Source organism: Pelodiscus sinensis, chromosome 1, assembly GCF_049634645.1.
Source record: "Pelodiscus sinensis isolate JC-2024 chromosome 1, ASM4963464v1, whole genome shotgun sequence".
NCBI classification, from domain to species: domain Eukaryota; kingdom Metazoa; phylum Chordata; order Testudines; family Trionychidae; genus Pelodiscus; species Pelodiscus sinensis.
In genome coordinates this window covers 120,551,841-120,573,002 of record NC_134711.1, presented here as the reverse complement: position 1 = coordinate 120,573,002, position 21,162 = coordinate 120,551,841, and the positions used below count along the sequence as shown (strand labels likewise).

The 21,162-nt window shown below is 41.3% G+C and overlaps 1 protein-coding gene across 2 annotated transcripts in view; it reads left to right on the top strand.

The window, feature by feature from the left end:
* ARFGAP3 (ARF GTPase activating protein 3) overlaps positions 1-21,162 on the top strand; it is a 70,555-nt gene that overhangs the window by 17,571 nt on the left and 31,822 nt on the right. Inside the window, exons 4-9 of one of the 2 annotated variants that reach the window (XM_075899250.1) lie at positions 4,462-4,593; positions 6,240-6,323; positions 10,073-10,160; positions 14,593-14,652; positions 14,867-14,911; positions 17,550-17,596. In XM_075899250.1, coding sequence (XP_075755365.1) covers positions 4,462-4,593; positions 6,240-6,323; positions 10,073-10,160; positions 14,593-14,652; positions 14,867-14,911; positions 17,550-17,596 — 456 coding nt within the window. The remainder of the gene's footprint in view (positions 1-4,461; positions 4,594-6,239; positions 6,324-10,072; positions 10,161-14,592; positions 14,653-14,866; positions 14,912-17,549; positions 17,597-21,162) is intronic. The other variant, XM_075899255.1, reaches the window with a different exon arrangement.

Below are 21,162 nucleotides of genomic sequence, written 5' to 3'. Positions count from 1 at the left end.
CAGGTTAGGCATTCTAGAACTCACTACTCAAAGAATTACGTTTAAGCATAAGAGAGAAATGAAAATGATGAAATGCACAGACCAGTCAAAACCAAAAGTAACCCACTTTGCAAGCAATAAAAGAAGTAACAACAAGCCCCCACGTATGTGTTGGGTCGGGAGATGAGAGTGAAGGACAGTGTATATTTGTGAGAATGACAGACACACACAGTGTATAAGAGTGACAGAGATTTGCATTGCCAAGCTCCCGCCATCCCCTTCTCTCTGTATGTAGATAGGGTACAGAAATGGGGGAAGGAGGGACACCCTGACATCAGTGTTCCCTGCTCTTCTTCCTCCCACATCCTGCACAGCAAGTAAGAGGTTCCCGGGGCGGCAGCTCCAAGGCAGAGGGTAGGAGCAGAATGACAGTGGGTGGAGGGGCAACTGAAGTACCAGCGCTTAATAGCTTCCTGGCCAAACCAGTCAGTATCATCTGTCAGAGGCTCCAAGATCTACCAGTAGATCCCGATCTGCTGGTTGGTGACTACTGCTCTACACAAAGGAATAAATGGACACAAATCAGACATCAAGCACAGTAACATTCAAAAACCAATAGGAGAGCATTTTAACCTCCCTGGACACACAGTAACAGACCTGAAAGTTGCATTATTTGAGCAAAAAAACTGCAAAAGAAGACTGTCCTGGAATTCATATGAACACTTGACAGTTTCAGACTGCATCTAAATAGAGACTGGGAATGGCTAGCTTACTATGAAAAGTAATTTTCTACTCTTTTGATATTCTCACCTTAATATTAACTGTTGGGAGTGAGCAGCATCCATCCTGACTGGCTTGTCTTCATTAACACTGGTCCTCTGCATAGTAATGTAGCACTCCCATCTTTGTCTATATCACTGCCAAACTGAAGTTTCTACTTCATGCATCTGATGAAGTGGGCTCCATCTGATGAAAGCTTATGTTCAAATAAATTTGTTAGTCTTTATGGTCCATGGGACTCCTCATTTTTGCTGAAACAGGCTAAGACAGTTACCTGTCTGAAACTTGCTACTATGCTGCTCTTAGGGTTGCCACTGTAAATAGCATGCAACTCTGTGTAAAAATGGCATATCTGTGGTGCTGCACCAGAGGGACTGTTGGCTTCAGTTGTCTTATGGTTTGCTGCTGCAGTTCTTTGACTTTCATGTGGTGCCGCTCATATATGTCTACATTTGTATTTTGGGCTCAGGACAGTACATGTATAGCCTCTTCTCCTCGCAGACCCAGAGCATCCACTGCCTCCTGCCTACTCCAGCTTGCAGTCAGCATGTTCAACTGGGCAAGCCGGTTCTCTCTGAAGAACAAACAGGAAATGGAAATTCAGAAGTTCCTGGTTGGCACCAGTTGAGAACAGTGATTAAAGCAATCACAGTGTAGCATTGTGGGACACCTGCTGGAGGCCAGTTGAGTCAATGTAAACAATACCATGCCTCCTCTGTCACTACATTGCCTCTTTCGGACATGGAATAATTAAGTTGAGATATCAAGCGAAAAAGACCTGGCAGTGCAGACGAAGACATGTTGAGGTTGACATAAGGAAAGCTTACATTGAGCTAGCTGTGTAGTATAGACCAGGCATATGCTTATTTTTTTTGAATGTTGCAAAAGCAAATTGTTTTGTTTAGTTAAAGTACTTTCAAATATGTCAGTATTTAATGTAGTTTCTTAATATCATTGCTATAAATGGTAAAATACTTTGTATAGCAACATATAATCTAATGATTTTACTAAACTAATTACTAATTTAAGAAATATTTAGGAATAGAATGTTTATATTAATAGGGAATGAATTAATGCTCAAGTAATTCCTAGTAGGGATGCTAAATTGCATTCACTCAATCGAGTAGTTGATGGAATTTCCATCGACTACTTGATTAGTTGATAAGGGGGGAAACTGCAGAGCCTCAGTGGGGTTAGCTCTTGGCCCCAGGAGTTAAGCTCGCTGCCACTCTGCCTTTTAAATGTAGTAAGAGCCAAACTCTTAATACATTTTAAAGGCAGAGGTATAGCCAAGAGGACAGGCGCAAGCCAGGAATCAGCTGACTCCCAGCTTTTGCCCAGTCCCCACACTAGCCTCTGCCTCCTCTGCCCCCCTGCAGAGACAGTGCTGGGGTATCAGGTTTTTAAGCTGGCTCCCCCCAGCACCGGCTCTTGCTCCGTCCCCCCTTGCTGCCTCTCTCTGATAGAGGTATATGCTTCTCGGGTAGCCAATTATTTGTTTACATCCCTAATTCCTACAAGAACAACTATTTTTCCAAAAATTGTAATGAAGAATCAACAACTTGTTTAAATAACTCTTAGAAAGACTTTATGTAAATAATGATTAATTTTAAAAGATTACAGGCGACCCCCCCACACTTACAACCTAATTGGTTCCTGGAGAACCATCGTAAGTTGGGCCATTGTAACATGAACCCTTATTGCCCATAGGGGCAACTTTAAGAACTGGGGTTCCGTTCCTGGCCCGCTTTGTCTCCTGGGGCCAGGAGGCTGTGCTGGGCGGTAAGCAGTGCTGGGGGCTGCACTGGGCGGTAGGCATCGCCGCGATTCAGCAAATGGTGCTGTGAGCCGGCCGGCCGGAGGCTGCGCCAGGTGGTAGGCAGACCCACGGCATGAACAGCACCCTGAGCCAGCTGGCGGGGGGCTGCGCTAGGTGGTAGGCAGCCCTGCAGTGCAAATGGTGCCATGAGCTGGCTGGGGGCAGTAGGTGGCCCCGCGGCACAAACGGCACCCTGAGCCGGCCAGCTGGGGGCTGCTCTGGGCGGTAGGCAGCTCCCAGAGCAGGGTGACCGTAAATGCGGGAGGTCGAGGGTCACCTGTATTTTGAAACAATAGCTTTTATATAAATAACAGAAATGTTTGGACTCTTTGAAAGCATTTTATTTTCTGTTGAACTCAAATTTGAAGGGATAGCACCAGAGAATAGATTGAAAAGGATGATTTAAAACTCCAAAATCTAAGATGTTGAGATCCTCCTGCCCCTAAAACAAAAGAGATAGTGTCAAGAAAGAATTGCATTTATTAACAAACTACATCGTAAATTGAAGATGCTCCTAAGGACAAATCAGGAAAGTATCGAGCCAGTGAAAGAATGACAGCAACCAACTCTGGATCGAAACACACGGGAAAGATGTCTTCCCATAATTTCATTAAAATAGGAAGGAAAGGATATAAAACCATGATGTGAGCAGCCCACCCCCCAATCTTTCACATACTGTTATCCTGTTTAAACAGCAAATATTCCACAAGTCATCCGGTCCATATTTACAAGCAAGTTACTAAAGAAAGCTAAGAACAGAAAAGACTTAAGAAGAAACCATACCTAAGGAAAATCTATACAAGACTTTAACATGGATTGGTGAGAAGAAGTTAACAAAGATGCTGTGAAGAGATTAGATTTCAAACTCTTGCATTTATTTTATTAGGATATGGAAATGATGTTGTGATGTAAGATACTAGCATTTTCACCTGTTAATCACGTAATGCTTAGATCATGTAGCCTAGAGAAGAGGATTGGCCTAACATTAGTAAACAGAGAAATAGTAGAATTTAGTTGGATTTGAGATTCTTAATATTTGAAATTAGCCTGTCTCAAGATAGGTGCTTAAAGTAACTGAGTAACAAATTTCAATATTTCTTTTGGTTTCATAGGATTTAATTAGGATTGGCTCTTAATCAAAACTACACAAAATTCACCTCTTTAAACATATTATGTCCACATGTAAATAGCTTTAAGTATCTATGATACTAAGACTGGATTCAGAATAATTTTGAGAAACAATATACATAGATCTTAATTTACTAAATGAAGAATATCCCACACGTGGCCATTAAGTGCTAAAACAGAGAGGCATAGTGAAAGGTGGTTATTTGTTATAATCTCTGATTATATGGGTTGTTTTGTTTTTAATATTTTTCTGTTCCTTCCTTTCTTTAATAATAACATAGCTGAGGTTGTTAATTCAGATTATTTTGCTTGGTTTTTAATTATGGTGTCCCCTAAGGATTTTATAAATTGTATATCTTAAATATTAGGAGTCAAATCCCCCAAGAGAGGCTCATGAATAGCGTGTCAGTAATTCCATGTTTTGATTATTGCTTTTCCATGATTTGGCAGTGAAAGAGACAAGTAATGATTGCTTGCTTATAATTTGTTCCTTTGGTCTAAGTATTTTTATATGTAATGTTGTAAATGTCAGTCTCAGGAATACTAGAGACTCAAATTGAGGTGAGCTAATATCTTTTATTGGATCAGCCTCTGTTGTTTCCCTTCTAAACAAGTTTGTCCAATAAAAGATGAAAAAAATACTTTTAATAATTTTTAAAAGAAAATTTGGCATCCAATTTAAAATTACCTCATTCTACCCTACACATGCATATTATAAGACATAGAATTAAACATGTTTTTGTTTATTTTTACAGTCTGCATTTTTCCAACAACATGGATGCATAACAAATGACACCAATGCCAAGTATAATAGTCGTGGTGCACAACTTTACAGGGAAAAGATTAAATATCTTGCAACACAAGCAACAAGGAAACATGGTACTGATGTAAGTAATATATTGGATAATTTGCTTTAATATAAAATGATTGCTTTCCTGGCTCCAAAGTAATTTTAGATCTCTAAGCAGTGGACAAAATGTAATGTAAAGAGTGGTATTTGTCTGCTTTTGTAGCTAAGTAAATACAGATTACAGTGAAACTGCGGGGCAAGGAAATGTACTGAAACTAATTCTGTTTCTTGTTGGGGTGAATGCTAAGAATGTCAAGTTTGAGCTAATACTGTCACTCAGTTTTGGGTTAATCAGATAAGTACTACTGTGATGATTATGAATGCTAGAAAAAACTTTACATCCAAAAGAGGTAATTTTTATTATTTAATTATAATCATTATTGTTATGGAGTAGCTCATTTATTAATTTATATAACTTTAATGGAAAAAGTCTCTCTTTTTTTGTAAACAGTAAAATGTGTGTATTTTGCTTCTGAAGTTGAACCTCTCTGTTAATAGAGCAGGTGAAAATAGTACAGAAAGGGATGGTCATCAAGGATTATGAAATGTCTACTTTAAAATACTTCTGGGTTTTGCAATGATATGGGGACTTACTTTTTCAGCATCACTGGGTCAAATCCTACTCAAGCTATGGTAGAAGTACATTTATTACCAGCTTATTATTCTGTGACATTTATGGAATAGACTGCTAGTTTTAGTTTTTTAGTCCACATAATTGAGAGTGCCATGACAAATGACTTATTTATCAATTGTCTTAGAGTGCAGGCAAAGAATTAAAGTCCTGACTTGCAAAGTCGTGCAATATGCTGAAAGCCTTCTGCCTCCTTTTGCAGTCATTGGGAAGTTAAATATTAGTACTTGCATAAGCAGGCCCTAAATATGATCGAAATTTTGGCACCCTTTTATTCTTGGGTTAGTGGGAGGGTTCTTTCAAAGTAGGGTTAAGTCATGTTGAGAAAGTTGTATTGTTTTGGTTCAAAGTATAATTAGATAATCTCAATCATATGCTATGTTTTCATTAAGTTATAGTTAGCACTTTAGGGCTATGTCTAAATTGCAGTGCTATTTCGGAATACTAGAGGTATCCCGAAATAGCTATTCTGCGTCTTTTGAACACACCCATTATTTTGAAATATAACAGGCTCGCTTTTCCGACATCCCTGTAATCCTCATTCCACAAGGAGTAGGGGACGTTTCAGTAGAGTGACTTATTTCAAAGTAAGTGCTGTGTAGACCATGCCAAATTTTGAAATAAGCTATTTCCAAATAACATCGAAGTAAGATACACAATTTGCGTAGCTCAAATTGCATATCTTATTTCGACCTACAGTGCAATGTAGACACATCTGAGGTTTTGAAAGCACTACAACACTTAAAGAGCTATTTTTTTCAATTCTTGTTTCTGTTAAAGCAGTTCAGAACACTTCTGCTTCAAATAACATGGGTGGGGAAAGGGAACCAGTCTTGCACAGTTATTGGTGAGAGACAACAGACAATGTGAAATATTAAATTTGTGACCTTTAGGATAAAAGGCTATGTCATGATTCTGGTGTTGTCAGTATGTCTAAGATCAATTTAAGTCTCAATTAATAGTTTTTGTCCTATATTTGGAAGAAATGTTAAATATATTTGTGTAACATCCGGTGGAAGCTGGAGCTCTAATCATAAGATGTTTTATTTTAGTTGTGGCTAGATGGCTGTGGAATTCTGCCTGGATCACCCCAACACAAAGAGGAGGATTTTTTTGCATCCCATGCTTCTCTGAAGGTATAGAATATGCTGTACATATTTCTTACATTACTCTTTTCAAGTGCTTGTTGTCTCAGTGTTGTTAAATGTATGCTTTGTGATAGTTAGACATGAATCTCTGAAATAAAATTTATTTTACAGGAGGGATGCTAGTCTGACAACAGTTTGAGTTGAAGCTTATTTCCTATTTATTTTGTTCCTTAGATGCTGTTCTTTTAGTCAGTAAATATGTCAGATGAGATGAAAACATTATAATAGATTAAATTTATGGTAAATCAATAAGGGATTAGTAGCTCTTAGCAAATATTTAAGTTCACATTTTCCTGAAAAAACAGAATCTCAAATATTTGATCTTTAGAAGACAAATTTGAAGAAAGTTCAGAGGAGATTAACAAGAATGATTAAAGAGTTAGACAACATGACAAACGAGGAAAAATGGTAGGGAATTTTTTTTCTTGTCCAGAGAAGAGAAGACTGAATGGGGATGTGATAGCAGATTTCCAATACATAGAAGCTTGTTGTTAAGAGGAGGATGATAAGTTCTCCTTATCCACCGAGGACAGGACAAGAAGCAATAGGCATAAACTTCAGCAAAGGAGATTTAGGTTAGACATTAGGAAATAATTCATAACTATAAGGGTAGTTAAGCACTGGAAAAAATTACCTAGTGAGGTTGTGAAATTTCCATCATTGGAGATATTTATGAACTGATTAGTACAGGGGAATGAACTAAGTGACCCGTAGAGGTGTATTCCAATCCTACATTTCTGTGGTTTTATATTGACAAACTGGCACTTGCTATGCAAAATGCTTATTCCTCATCAGTTTATTAATGTCATACTATAATTGCATGCACATTGCTTTATAGGCAAATAAAAAGTCTGCCCTCAGGTGCTTATTATCTGAATAAACACGATGGAAATGACAAGTGGGTATAATTTTGGGGGGAGTTTAAGGAGAGGCAAATTTCAGCAGTAAGCAATAAGGCAGTACTGTTCTTGGAGCAGTTTCAATGGAAAACAGTTCTTTGAATTAATACAGGCAGTCCCTGGGTTACGTACAAGATAGGGACTGTAGGTTTGTACTTCAGTTGAATTTGTATGTAAGTCGGAACTGGCGTCCAGATTCAGCCGCTGTTGAAACTGACCAGTGGCTGACTACAGGAAGCTCGAGGCAGAGCTGCTACAGGAAGACGCAGAGCAAAGCCGCGGAGGACGTGGGCGGCAGGACCGTGGCGCCTCTCGGTGGTCCCGCCGCCCACGTCTCCCTGGTGTGCTTGGGGGGGGCAGGACGGGCGCAGCTAGTGCGCCCTTCCCCCCAGAAGACCAGGCTTTTCTCGCCGCGGAGGATGCGGGCGGCGGGACCGTCCAGACGCGCCGCGGTCCCGCCGCCCGCATCCTCCGCGGCGAGAAAAGCCGCTCCGCATCTCCCTGGTCTCTCCTAGGGAGACGCGGAGCAAAGACGCGGAGGATGCGTCCTCTGCGGCGAGAAAAGCCCCGTTCGTATGTAGGGATCCGGGAATGCAGGGGCAAGATTAGAAAGGCAAAGGCACAAAATGAGATCAAATTAGCTACAGGCATAAAGGGAAACAAGAAGACCTTTTATAAATACATTAAAAGCAAGAGGAAGACCAAGGACAGGGTAGGCCCACTGCTTAGTGAGGAGGGAGAAGCAGTAACAGGAAACTTGGAAATGGCGGAGATGCTCAATGACTTCTTTGTTTCGGTCTTCACCGAGAAGTCTGGAGGTGTGCCTAACGTAGTGAACACAAGCAGAGAGAGGGTAAGTTTAGAAGATAGGATACACAAAGAACAAGTTAAAAATCACTTAGGAAAGTTAGATGTCAGCAAGTCACCAGGTCCTGATGAAATGCATCCCAGGATACTCAAGGAGCTGATAGAGGAGGTATCTGAGCCTTTAGCTATGATCTTTGAAAAATCATGGCAGACAGGGGAGATTCCAGAAGACTGGAAAAGGGCAAATATTGTACCCATCTATAAAAAGGGGAATAAGAACAACCCAGGAAACTATAGACCGGTCAGTTTAACGTCTGTCCCAGGGAAGATAATGGAGCAGGTAATTAAGGAAATCATATGCAAACACTTGGAAGGTAATAAAGTGATAGGGAATAGCCAGCATGGGTTTGTGAAGAACAAGTCATGCCAAACTAATCTGATAGCTTTCTTTGATAAGATAACGAGCCTTGTGGATAAGGGAGAAGCGGTGGATGTCATATACCTAGACTTTAGTAAGGCATTTGATACGGTCTCGCATGAGATTCTTATTGATAAACTAGGCAAATATAACTTAGATAGGGCCACGATAAGGTGGGTGCATAATTGGCTGGATAACCGTAGTCAGAGAGTGGTTGTTAACGGTTCTAAATCCTGCTGGAAAGGGATAACAAGTGGAGTTCCTCAAGGGTCTGTTTTGGGACCCATACTGTTCAATATCTTCATCAATGATGTAGATATTGGGATAGAGAGTACCCTTATTAAGTTTGCAGATGATACCAAACTGGGTGGGGTTGCGACTTCTTTGGAGGATAGGGACATAATTCAGAATGACCTTAGCAAGTTAGAGAAATGGTCGGAGGTAAACAGGATGAGGTTTAATAAAGAGAAATGCAAAGTGCTCCACTTAGGAAGGAACAATCAGTTCCATACATACAAGATGGGAAGCGACTGTCTAGGAAGGAGCATGGCAGAAAGGGATCTAGGGGTCACAAGTTGAATATGAGTCAACAGTGTGATGCTGTTGCAAAAAAAGCAAATATGATTCTAGGTTGTATTAACAGGTGTGTTGTAAGCAAAACTCGTGAAGTCATTCTGCCGCTCTACTCTGCACTAGTTAGGCCTCAGCTGGAGTACTGTGTCCAGTTCTGGGCGCCACATTTCAAGAAAGATGTGGAGAAATTGGAAAGGGTACAGAGAAGAGCGACAAGAATGATTAAAGGTTTAGAGAACATGACCTATGAAGCCAGGCTTCATGAACTGGGCTTGTTTAGTTTGGAAAAACGAAGATTAAGGGGGGACATGATAGTGGCTTTCAAATATCTAAAAGGGTGTCACAAGGAGGAAGGAGAAAATTTGTTCCTCTTGGTTTCTGAGGACAGGACAAGGAGTAATGGGCTTAAAGTGCAGCAGGGGAGGTTTAGATTGGACATTAGGAAAAAATTCCTAACTGTCAGGGTGGTCAAATATTGGAATAAATTGCCAAGGGAGGTGGTGGAATCTCCCTCTCTGGAGATATTTAAGAACAGGTTAGATAGACATCTGTCAGGGATGGTGTAGACGGAGCTTGATCCTGCCTTGAGGGCGGGGGGCTGGACTCGATGACCTCTCGAGGTCCCTTCCAGTCCTATAATTCTATGATTCTATGATAAGTTGGATCCACGTAACTCGGGGACTTCCTGTACTTTAAATTATTATGGTATTAGTAAGGCTTCATTGACATGCTAAATCTCAGAGAAGTATATTGATCTAGATCTAGAGAAGTATAATGACATTTTATGGACGGAGAACTGAGACACTATGTTTAAGTTGCTTTCCCAGTATCATATGGTTGTACCCATTTAACAAGGAAAAGATCATTACTAATTGAGACAATTTTTAAACGTAAATGGTAGAAATCCAATCCAACAGTTACCCCAAAATGCCAAGATCAGTCACTGCTTGCCTTAGTCAGTGCAGATGCTAATTGTATTTTACTGAATGAATTTTATATTGTGTACGTTTTTATTTAGTAACTTCCCTTTCCTGTTGCAGGTGAGTGGCACAGAATGGGCATCATCACAACCAGAGGCAGTTTTTCAAAAGGAGAGTTCTTCAGAAATCATTCCAGAATCTAATGAAGGTATAATTCACCTTCCATTAACAATAAGTTCACTGTTGTATTGATCTATTTATTATAACAGTAACAGCCACTCACTGTGTAATTGTGTTCTGCTGGCAATAATCTAAGAAGCCTTTGGTTAGGTAGGGAACACAGTGTAAAGGGGTCATGCTGTGCAGTGCATGTATTGTTAGAGGCCCTTAATGTAAACTCATATTTACTTTGCAACCTTTTGAGCCAGGTTTTACTCTCTGAGTTGTCCATTAAACTTGGTTACTTTGGAAATTACTGAAAGCATAAACGTAAGTCTTACACCAGAAAGTAATTTTAATGATCAGAGTATATTTAATCTTTTAAACATATTTTATTATTTCTTTGCAGAACATAGGCTACTAGTAGATTAAAATTTGGTGTTGCTAAGGTACTTAAGGGTTTTTCTTCATCAGTCAAGTAACAGCTTAATTGTCTAAGATTTCATTTTATTTTACACTTAAGTGAAATGTGGATAAGAACGTTAATAGTAATCCACATTGAAGGATTTTTTTCCATTATAGTATTTTACGTGAACTCATAAAAAGTGTTTTGCTTATTTAAATCAAAAGTATATTATTTTTTTAACACTACAAATATGAATTCTGTGTTTTAAGAATGCAGACAGTGACCGCGGTCATGGGGGAATTCTGCAATTTTCTATGACTCCAAATGCAACAATTGCAGAATTCCCCTTGGCCTAATGTAATACAACCAGAGACTTTAGCCTTATTTATATTGAGAACTAACTTGTCTTCTTTAAATGCTGTCCCTGTGGGTGCTCCATTTCAGGTTGATTGGAGATTTACGATAGCAGCATCTCTGTGGCTTGTGCATGTGCAGTAGGTGTCTTGTGGTGCCACTGATGCATATGTAGTATGTGCACAGCCTGAGTTTTCCAGTTCTTTCTTAGCTATCCTTGGCAGAAGACAGAGGCATCTTGTGGTGCTTTTGATGCCACACATAGCAAGTGAGCCTTCCAGTTCTTCTTCTTGAGTGTTGTTTATGTCCATTCAAAGTAGGTAGACCAGCTCCAGCACCGCCCCCCCGCCCCACCACAAGTGGAGCTCCCTCCCTCAGATCCTCTTTGCCATTCGGGACATTGTTCTGCTGGTGTGAATAGTTTTTCTTTCAAATGTAAATAGTTTCCTTCTGTTTGTTAGCTGTACAAGTAGATAGTCCCCTTTAGGAACTAGCCTGGGGACAGGACATGCCCTGCTCCCATGGCTTTAAATCATATGCTAACTGCTGCAGGTCCATGCCAGTTAGTGATCTCCATGTGAACTGCTTTTGTTGTCTTTCCTCTCAATGATGTGAGACTCTGTCGGATCTGCCCTAGAACTAAAGACAGGTGTATTTGCTTAAAAGTGATGTTAATGGAGTCTGCCTTGGCTCCCCAAGACTGGCACTCCAATTTAAAAAGCAAAAATGTAGCGGGGGAACTGGCGCAAGCCGGCAATCAGCTGTCTCGGCTTGCGCCGAGTCCCCAGCGCTGTGCATCAGTCTTGCCAGCTCTTAATATATTTAAAAGGCTGAGCCACAGCAGAGTTAGCTGATGGCGCTAGGAACTAATACCAGTGCAGCTCCCGTGCTTATTGACTAGTCGATTACTTGATTAAACTAAATTTAACACCCCTAAATAAGGCACAACTCCTATGCGTTTCCTCTTATTCCATCAATACCATGCATGATACAGAAGATATGAACACACAGGGCCAAAGTTATCCTCATAGTTCCAACATGGCCCAGACAAGCGTGTTACCCTTACTGGATGTACCCCACAGGCTTTCCCTTGTTGTCTGGACCTGCTTTCTCAGCACAGTGCTCAAACTCTTCACCAGGACTCAGAGAAACTCCATTTACAAGTTTGGCTCTTACATGGTTTCACCATGACAAACTAACCAGATGACAACAAGTTAAACATGCTATTAACAGCATGAAGATGACCATGCATAATTCTTTCCTTCAAAAATGGAAGAGGTGCTCCACATGGTGTCAAGGAAGACATTTAATAGCCTTTATAGTATCAGTACCAATAGTGCTAGAATTACTGCTTTAAGTAGGGACGGGCAAACTGAGCCCAGACTGAAAGTGCCAAAGGCAGGGGGGTACTGCAAAGGGCTTGGGCTTTCCCTCTCTTGTTGAGGTGCAGACTCCTTTCCAATCCCTTCCTTGAGCTGGGCCAGCAAGTGTCTCCCCGTCGCTTCCTATCTGCCCACACACTTCAGCTGGCCAGCTGAGGATGTTAACTCCACCTAGCTTCCCCTTCTCTCCTTGCAGAGAGCTCAGAGCTGTGTGGAGCAATACCTCCTTGTCTGTGCTGCTTGGTCTTCCACGGGGATGGGACCAGCCAGGGCCAGGAGTGTTGTATGTGAGCGAGCCAGGGGAGGTGGGGCCGGGCAGGGCTGGTGGGGGGGCTACATGGAAGCCGGAAAGAGTGGGGGAGCCAACCTCGGGGGTAGAGCTGGACACAGGACTTCAGGGAATCATTCATGACTCCAAGGCTGACGCCATTGTGGGTCTCAAAGTACTTACCACAACGACTCCAATAAACCTCAAGTCCTCCCACTATCCCTCCCTCTGAGGGGCATGACTCTACAGTCATTGAAGTGGAGCACCCACAGGAACAGCACTTGAAGAAAGATGGTTACTTGCCTTGGCTCTTCGAGATGTGTGTTCCTGTGGGTGCTCCACTACTCACTCTCTTCCCCTCTGCTTCGGGGTTCACAGTAGTGGCTCTATTGTAGAGAAGGAACTGGAGGGCTTGGGTTGTGTGCACACTATGTGCGTCGACAAAAACATCACAAGACTCCTACAGTGCATGCTTGACCTGCGCAGCCACTACTACCATAAATCTCCAAGTAGTACTGGGACCCACCCACACATGAAGTGGAGTACCCACAGGGAGAAGAACCTTAGCTACTGCACAAAGTGAGTAAACTTTCCTTGCTTGCAAAATTGCATAAAGAACTGGTTCAGGCTAACTTACTTTGTTTGAAAGCTTCAGAGGGATAGCCGAGTTAGTCTGTAACAGGAAAAACTTAAAAAACAACAAATAGTCTAGTAGCACCTTAAAGACTAATAAAACATGTAGCTGGCTTCATGAACTTTCATGGGCATAACCCACTTCTTCAGATGATAGGAGTGTTAAAAGTCCAGAACCAAAAATAAATAAGGGAAGGGGAAGGAGGAGGAAAAAGAGATGAAAAAGAAGGGGAGGTGGGAAAGACAGTGAGTAGATGGTTCAAATAGTTAATTTGAACCATCTACTCAAGATGGTTCAAATAGTTAATTTGAACCATCTACTCACTGTTTCTCTTCTTTCCTCCTCCCCGTCGTCCTTCACTTATTTATTCTTGGATCTCCTGTCATCTGAAGAAGTGGGTTGTGCCATGAAAGTTCACGATACCATCTACATGTTTGTTAGTGTTTAAGGTGCTACTAGACTATTTGTTGTTTACGTTTTTACTTTGTCTGGTTTATGTGACGCTGCCATTATGTTTTCCCCCCCTACTAAAAGCTATAAGCTGGGTAGGGATTGTTGTGACATGTCTTTCTTGGCCAGCAGGACATGTTAATTTGGAATCCATTTTAAAGAGGTTTGTAAAACCAATTCTGTTCAGATATACTTTTCCCCATTGTATCGCTGTGGGTTTGCCATATTTGTTTACTTCTTGAAAATAATCAACGTGAGCCAAAATTTTCACTCTTTGGTCCTTGGAATTCAGTACTTTTAAATTCTGTATATTCCAAACATACTTCGAGCTTCTAGTTTTCATGTTTTGTAGCCTGAGAAAGAGACTGGAATTTTGAGTACTTACGACCACATAGAAATTATCTAACTGTCATTAAAAGGTTCCTTCTACCTGCAGTATTGTGAATCACTTGTAATGTTACTACAGGTATCCTGTTGAACCTTTCTAGTCCAGCACTCTTGGAACCTGACCAGTGCCGAACCAGAGAATTTATCAAGTCGGGGAGGTCAATATTGTTTAGCAGCATTAACAACATTTCCACTGCTTACTGGGCTCTTAGAAAACATTTGGGGTAAATTAGAGCTAAATAACAGCACAGAATGCTGAGAGCCAGGACTGGTGCCTATAAACAAACTTTATGGGACTGTGGGAAACTTGGCCACACCCACAAGTGGACGTCTGCTAACTAAAATCATGCCAGACCATGAATGTTGCTAGACCAGAAAGTGCCAGACTAGAAAAGTCAAATCTGTACAGAAGAAATGTAATTTTAACTGCATCAAGCTCTATCATGCCTCTGTGAAATTACAGAAAATTATAAGGAAATGAAGGGAGAACTGGATTTCAGATTGTGGAATCTTTTTTTTTTTTTTTTTTAAGTATATGAGTGATTCAAAATATCCTAATAAACATACATTGTTGTTCTCAATATTTTTTTATATTTTTAGGTGGACCAGACCATGGACCAAGTGTTGATTGCCTTAGTGTCTCACCAAAAGCTGCATTAGGTAATGGCCCTAAACAGATAGATGAACAGTATATTTTACTCCAGCACACCTGTTAAACAAAATGTTGGGTTGGGAAGAAATGTGCAAGTATTATGTTAATATTTATACACATGGGATAACTGAAACGAGTTAACTTGTAATATAAGATGTTAATCGAGTGTATGACACTTAAGTGATTTTTACTCAATACTCTTTGTTTTTTATCTCATTTTAGCTGACTTGCTGAATTTAAATGCTACAGGCATCGCACCTAACAAAGGTGATCCTTAATGTTTTAGACCTCCTGTTGGGCTGCTTCAGGTTCCACACTTAAGCACACAGGTGGAATAGAGCATTGTACTATGATTCGTGCCTGCTGTTTACATAAAGCAAACACATGTTTCTCTAATAGGCTTTCCTGTCTGTCTTGAACATTATTTAGCTCTTTCCAGCAATAATTTTTAGTTTAAAAACCTTTTCTAATGTATTGCAGCAAACTAATAATATACATTTTCAGCATACAGTACTGTATTGTTAATTTAAGCAACATTGCAAAGCTGAATCCTACAACCTAAATTAATTAGTTGTAGAGTAATTACTTGAGATAAACATAAGAAACTCAGTTTTTCAGAAATGAAAGAGAATATTCCCAGAAATATACTACAGTTTTTATGATAATTTTACTGTCTCTTTATAAAAATGAATCATGATAATATTCACATAGGAAACAGTGTCTGTCCCTTTCATGCTGAGTGAAAATGGCATTTTGATGTCAAGTAGAGCAATTATAATATAAAAACAAATACTAGATTTACATGGCATTTCACAATTATAAAAAGACATAGTCCCTGTCCTTAGAAATTTAAAAGCTAAATAAATCAGTTACACAACTAAATTTTAGCCCAAATCATTCCTCCTATGTTCACTGCCCATGTTGCCTCTCCCCACCCTGTGCTGCTGCCTCCCATGGAGCCCTCCTCCCCTGTGTGAAAGTGTGTAACTGCTGGAAATTTCAGCAGTTACATGTTTACAAAAGTACACACATTTTAACATCCCTAATGAGGACACTCAGATATATTTGAATAAGAGGATGGATCTGCTTTTTCCATACTCTGGACTAATTTCCAAATTATAAACAATCCCATCTTTGAAAATACTAGCCTGGATCATCCTTTCTGGGAGATGGGGGGTATTGTTTCTGCTGAGGGGGATAAGCCACAGGAACTATTCCTGCAGATGTGTCAGACTCAGTGTTATGAAAAAGTCCATCCACCCACAGAATACCTAATGTCTCTGCACTAGTTTAAAGTTACCAGGATCCCCTTCTCTCTCTCTCCCTGGTATCTTGGTCTCTATCTTTTTTGGTCAAACGACATGGGACTGGACATTGAGTATCCTTCTCATTTGGGCCCCATTCTTTGCCAGCTCTCTCAATGTACACTTCTTTCCTACATGCACCCCATAAAACAAAGAGAGTTTAATGGAAGTTGGAAGTATGGGTGGGCGAGTTGTTGGATAGTGAGAACTAACTACAGTAGTGTATTAAAACTAGCAGTGTAGCCATGACTTCATGGACAGGCTATCTGGTCCTAGCACATACCTAGAGTTTCAAATATCTACACAAGCTGCAAATTACACTTCCAATGTCTTTGCAGTAAATTCAAGTTGCTATGAAGATACTATTAGTATACTGGAAGTTATGGATTATTATAGTGAGAATAATTTGAAAATTCCCATGTTAAACAATAAGCCAAATCATATAAAATTTAAGCTATTGTGAAAGAGTACAACATTTTCTTTACTCTTTTATTGACAAAAATCTACATTTTTATGGGTTTTGATAAACATTATGCAAATTAATTTCACTTCATTTCCACACCTCAAAATTTAGTGTTGTTCACAGTGGTTGAAATTTTTAAACTTGTTAGATTCTGAAATCAGTATTTATGCACTTAATTTTTTTTAACTTACATAAAATTAATTTTAGGCTGAGTGCGCTCAGCCCCTTTGAACATTAAACTGTTTTTATTTAAGTGTTTAAATATAGATTATAAATCACCTAATTTTCAGAAAAGTTGAGAATTCAGAAAACATATATGTCCACAGAAGTTCTACAGGTTGAACCGCTAGTCCAGCACTCTCTGGTCTGGCATGATTTTAGTTTAGCCAGATGGCTGTGACCAAGTTTCCCACGGTCTTATAAAGTTTGTTTATAGCCACCAGTCTGTGTTCTGTGCTGTTGTTGTTTAGCTCTAATTTACCCCTACGAGCCTTTGAAGATCCCAGTAAGCAGTGGAAATGTTGGTAATATTGACCGTGTGTGGTTCCTGAGGGTGCCACACTAGAGCAGTTCAACCTTTATCTGCATAGCCATTGTTGGAGGCAAGATACTGAACTAAGTGAACTGAGAGACTGATCCAATATGACAAATCCTTTGCTCTTATTTAGGCACCCAGGTTTGAAAATTTAGCCATAAATTGAAAGCACTAACAGACAGTACAACAAGATACATTAAAGCATAGTAACACAAGCGACGAGAAGTCCTGTGGCACCTTATAGACTAACTGAAGTGTAGGAGCATAAGCTTTCGTGGGCAAAGACCCACTTCGTCAGATGCATCTGACGAAGTGGGTCTTTGCCCACGAAAGCTTATGCTCCTACACTTCAGTTAGTCTATAAGGTGCCACAGGACTCCTCGTCGCTTTTGCAGATTCAGACTAACACGGCTACCCCTCTGATACTTGACATAGTAACACAGTTAATTTCTAAATGTCTTCATTTAGAAACTACAGTATTTTAAAGTAGCAGAGTGAACTGCAAAAATTACAGGTTAAGACTTTAGTTGTGGAAATATACATCTGCAAGTATTGAATAAATATCAAGTTATATACCAAAGTAACGGTTGTTAATCTTTTCAGAGGGCATCTCTATTATGAAAAAGAAACCAAATCAAGCTAAAAAGGGGGTAAGTATGTAATTAATATATATTTTGGCTTATATCATTTAAACTGCAAGACTTTTAACTAAGTGTTTTGTGGAATTACTGTTTTGTATCAGTAAGGCTATGTTTTCACTCAGCAGAAGATCGACGCTGCTGCGATCGATCTTCTGGAGTTTGATTTTGAGGGTCTAATTAAGATGCATTAAATTGAACTCAGAGGGTGTCCCTGTCGGCATCTGGTACTCCTGCTCTTGTGAGGAGTAAGGGAAGCTAATGGGAGCATTTTCTCTCATCGGCCTCCCACTGTGGAGAGGGCAGGAATACTCAAATCAAGGTAACTAATGTAGCTGGAGTTGTGTATCTTGATTTGACCTTCTCCTTTAGTGTAGATCTGGCCTAACATGTTTCACTAAAACAAATTGGAACTATGGCAAAATATTCAACATTATAAACAAAATGGTCTCCTAAACTCTTGTTCATACGTATTTGTTTAAATGATTTTTAGTATTGTGGGATGAGTACTTTATCCTTCAAGTCATTTTTTTGACTTCTTATGATAATACTGAGCACTTGCTGATCCTGGATATACGTATGTAATTAATTGAATTCAATAGACATTTTGTATACATACTCAATAGCAGAATTTACTTTGTGTATGTGTTATATTCTTCGTCGAGTAGTGTCTCCGTAGGTGCTCCACTGAAGGTGTTGGGCTCATCCTGGTGCCGTAGTCCGGACAACCTTCATCAGCAGTAACCCAGCCGGACCGCGCATACACGCATGTTGTCTCGCGCTGTTCACACCCTTTTGCGGAGTGCTGTCCGGTCCTGTCAGTTCTTTCCTAACCGTCCCCGGCTGCAGACGGAGTCAGGATGAGCTCCCTCTCTGCTCTGAGGAGAATAGGAAAATAGAAATAATTAGTTCGTTCATTCACAAATTCTTGTTAGTAGTTGTTTCGTTAAGTATACTTCAGTTTGAAAAAAAAAATCTTTTTGGTCCCAGTTATACGTCCTTGTTAGAGTATCCCTAAAAGGAAAAGAAAAAAAACGGAACAAAACACAGAAAGAAGACGAGCAAGAAGGCAAGAAAACAATCTTTATGCCAGGGTTTCCCAGTTTAAAAAACAGTATGGCATGCCAGGATGCCATGCCTGTGTCAGATGGGCACTCATGCTGTATTAAGTGCCTACGAGAAGGGCACATTTCTCAAAAGTGCACACATTGAACTAAACTAACCACGCGCGCCAGCCGCGATAGAGAAATGAGGCTACAAATGCTTTTATTTAATAAAGCATTGCAACCGCCAAACTCGAACGCGCTGCCTGACAAGACCGCAGTGGCACATAAAACTTGCCCGGTCCCCGATACTCTGGACCACAGGACCTCCAAACCCACCGGGCAAGTGAGTGTGGGTGACAGGCTGGGCACTTCAGGTGAGGCAATCTACTGATAAAACAGGCAAGGGCCGCAGTGCATTGGCTTCAAGCCCTCCCCTATCAAAAGATCCGGCACTGCACAAGGAACTGCAATCAGAGTTGGCACTGGCAACAGCCCTAACGGCTCGCACGAAGCCCATACCGACCACCTCGGCACCGGCCCCTCTGGCATCTGTGCTGAGACGAGACTTCCAGCACCTGTAACACTGGTGCTGACAGCACTGGCACCGACATCAATGATGCCGGCATCAGCAGCGCCCAGGGCTACAGCACCGGCGGTGTCGACTGCGATAGACTCCATGCAGCCCTCATTGTTGGCACCGTTACCAGCGGTGCCAATGCCACTGACAACACCAGCGGCACCGACGCACGCTGGTGATATCAGACATTCCACCCATGATGTCTCTGCACCAGCCAGCCGTCTGGAAACGGCCCCATCTTCTGCACACATCTTCCCAGTGCCTACAAAGGCACAACGGACGTCTGGTCACATTTAAACACTGTCCCTTAGCCCAGACCTGGCCACTTTTTCTCCGGAGCCTCCCTCACCAATTTCTTCTTATCCTGACAGTCACCACCATGCGTCGCACTATGTCTCCACCAGAGAGTGCTACAACAGGTCACCTCATCACTCCCCTCTCTGCAACGATATTACCGAGCCCACTATTCCTGATCCCCGTCTCACTACGCCAGGAGGTCAATGTCACCGAGATCCCCAATACCCTCAGTGTACTCCTGCCTCTATAGGAGTGCCAATGGGTTTCCTTCAAGATATTCACCTGATGCATACCATCACAGGCAACACTACGACCACTATTATCGCGAGTGCCTGTGCTCGCACAGTAGAGGATACCCGCAATCACGATCACCGCTTTATAGCTCTCCAGTGTTTCTGCACCATCCTGCTCAGGACACTTCGCCTCCTCGTATGGATTCGTCAACTCCCACAGGAGACACGATCTCATCCTTTAGCCATGAAGAGCAGAATGATAACCACCCTTCATAACAAGAGCAACATTTAGATTCCCCAACCGATCAATCATCATCATCACCAGACGATGCAGTTTTCCAAGAGGAATCTTCCCTGACGGATGACCATAAGCAATTCCAGGAATTCTTCAAAAGAGTTGCTCAATCTCAGGAGGTTCAAACCACAGACGTGTAGCAAAAACAACATCACTTGCTAAAGAACCTGCAGTGGTCCCAAAAGTTGAAGCTAGCACTTCCCTTCGAGGCCATACTGGAGATCACTATTGACGTCTGGCAGTCTCCAACTAACAAATGATCAGATAAAAAGTACGGTAAACTTCCGACAATCCGGCACCATTGGGACCCAGGGGGTGCCGGATTATCACATATGCTGGACTATAGGAAGGGGGGGCCATGAGGGGTCTGAGGTGGAGTGGGGGGGATGCGCCCCTCGGCACTGCGGGACTAACCTTGCAGCACCCCAGCTGCTCTGCCCCAGGCGTCCCCAAGTCAGCCGCTGCTGAAACTGACCAGCGGCTGACTTGGGGAAGTTGGGGGCAGAGCAGCTCCAATTATCCGGCTGCCTGGAGCACTTCCAGATTCCAGATGGTGCCGGACCGTTGGATGCCGGACCACTGGAGTTTTACTGTACTTTGTGTCTCCTAAGGGTATGGAGTTTTTGATGACTCACCCCCAGCCCAATTCCCTCGTCATGGATGCTTCACAACAGAGGTCAAAAACAACGCAGGGCAAAACCACCGCCAATGACAAGGAAGCTAAGCGGCTGGATATTTTAGGCAGAAAAGTATATTCCTCTGCCACCTCAACCTTAAGAATGTCTAATTATGCGGCTCTCCTCGCTAACCATAATTTCGACAGCTATACAAAACTAGTCCCTCTTATTTCAATAGTGGCTGAGGCACCTTCATATTTTATGGTATTCAGTACAGAATTTATCGGAATAGTAACAAGGTCTGACAAACTGCAGGAGTTTCACTAGGCTGTAATTGCCGTGTGGGAGGCCTAACTATGTTCCTGAAAATCAAAGGTTTTCTCAGGTGAGCAGCTTTTAGGAACATATTGCTATGTGATCTTCTTCACTCTGACTTTTTATTACTGATACCAGAATCTATGGAATCAGGGACAGTACTTGATTCTTCTTTCAAAAACATACTAAACCATAGGA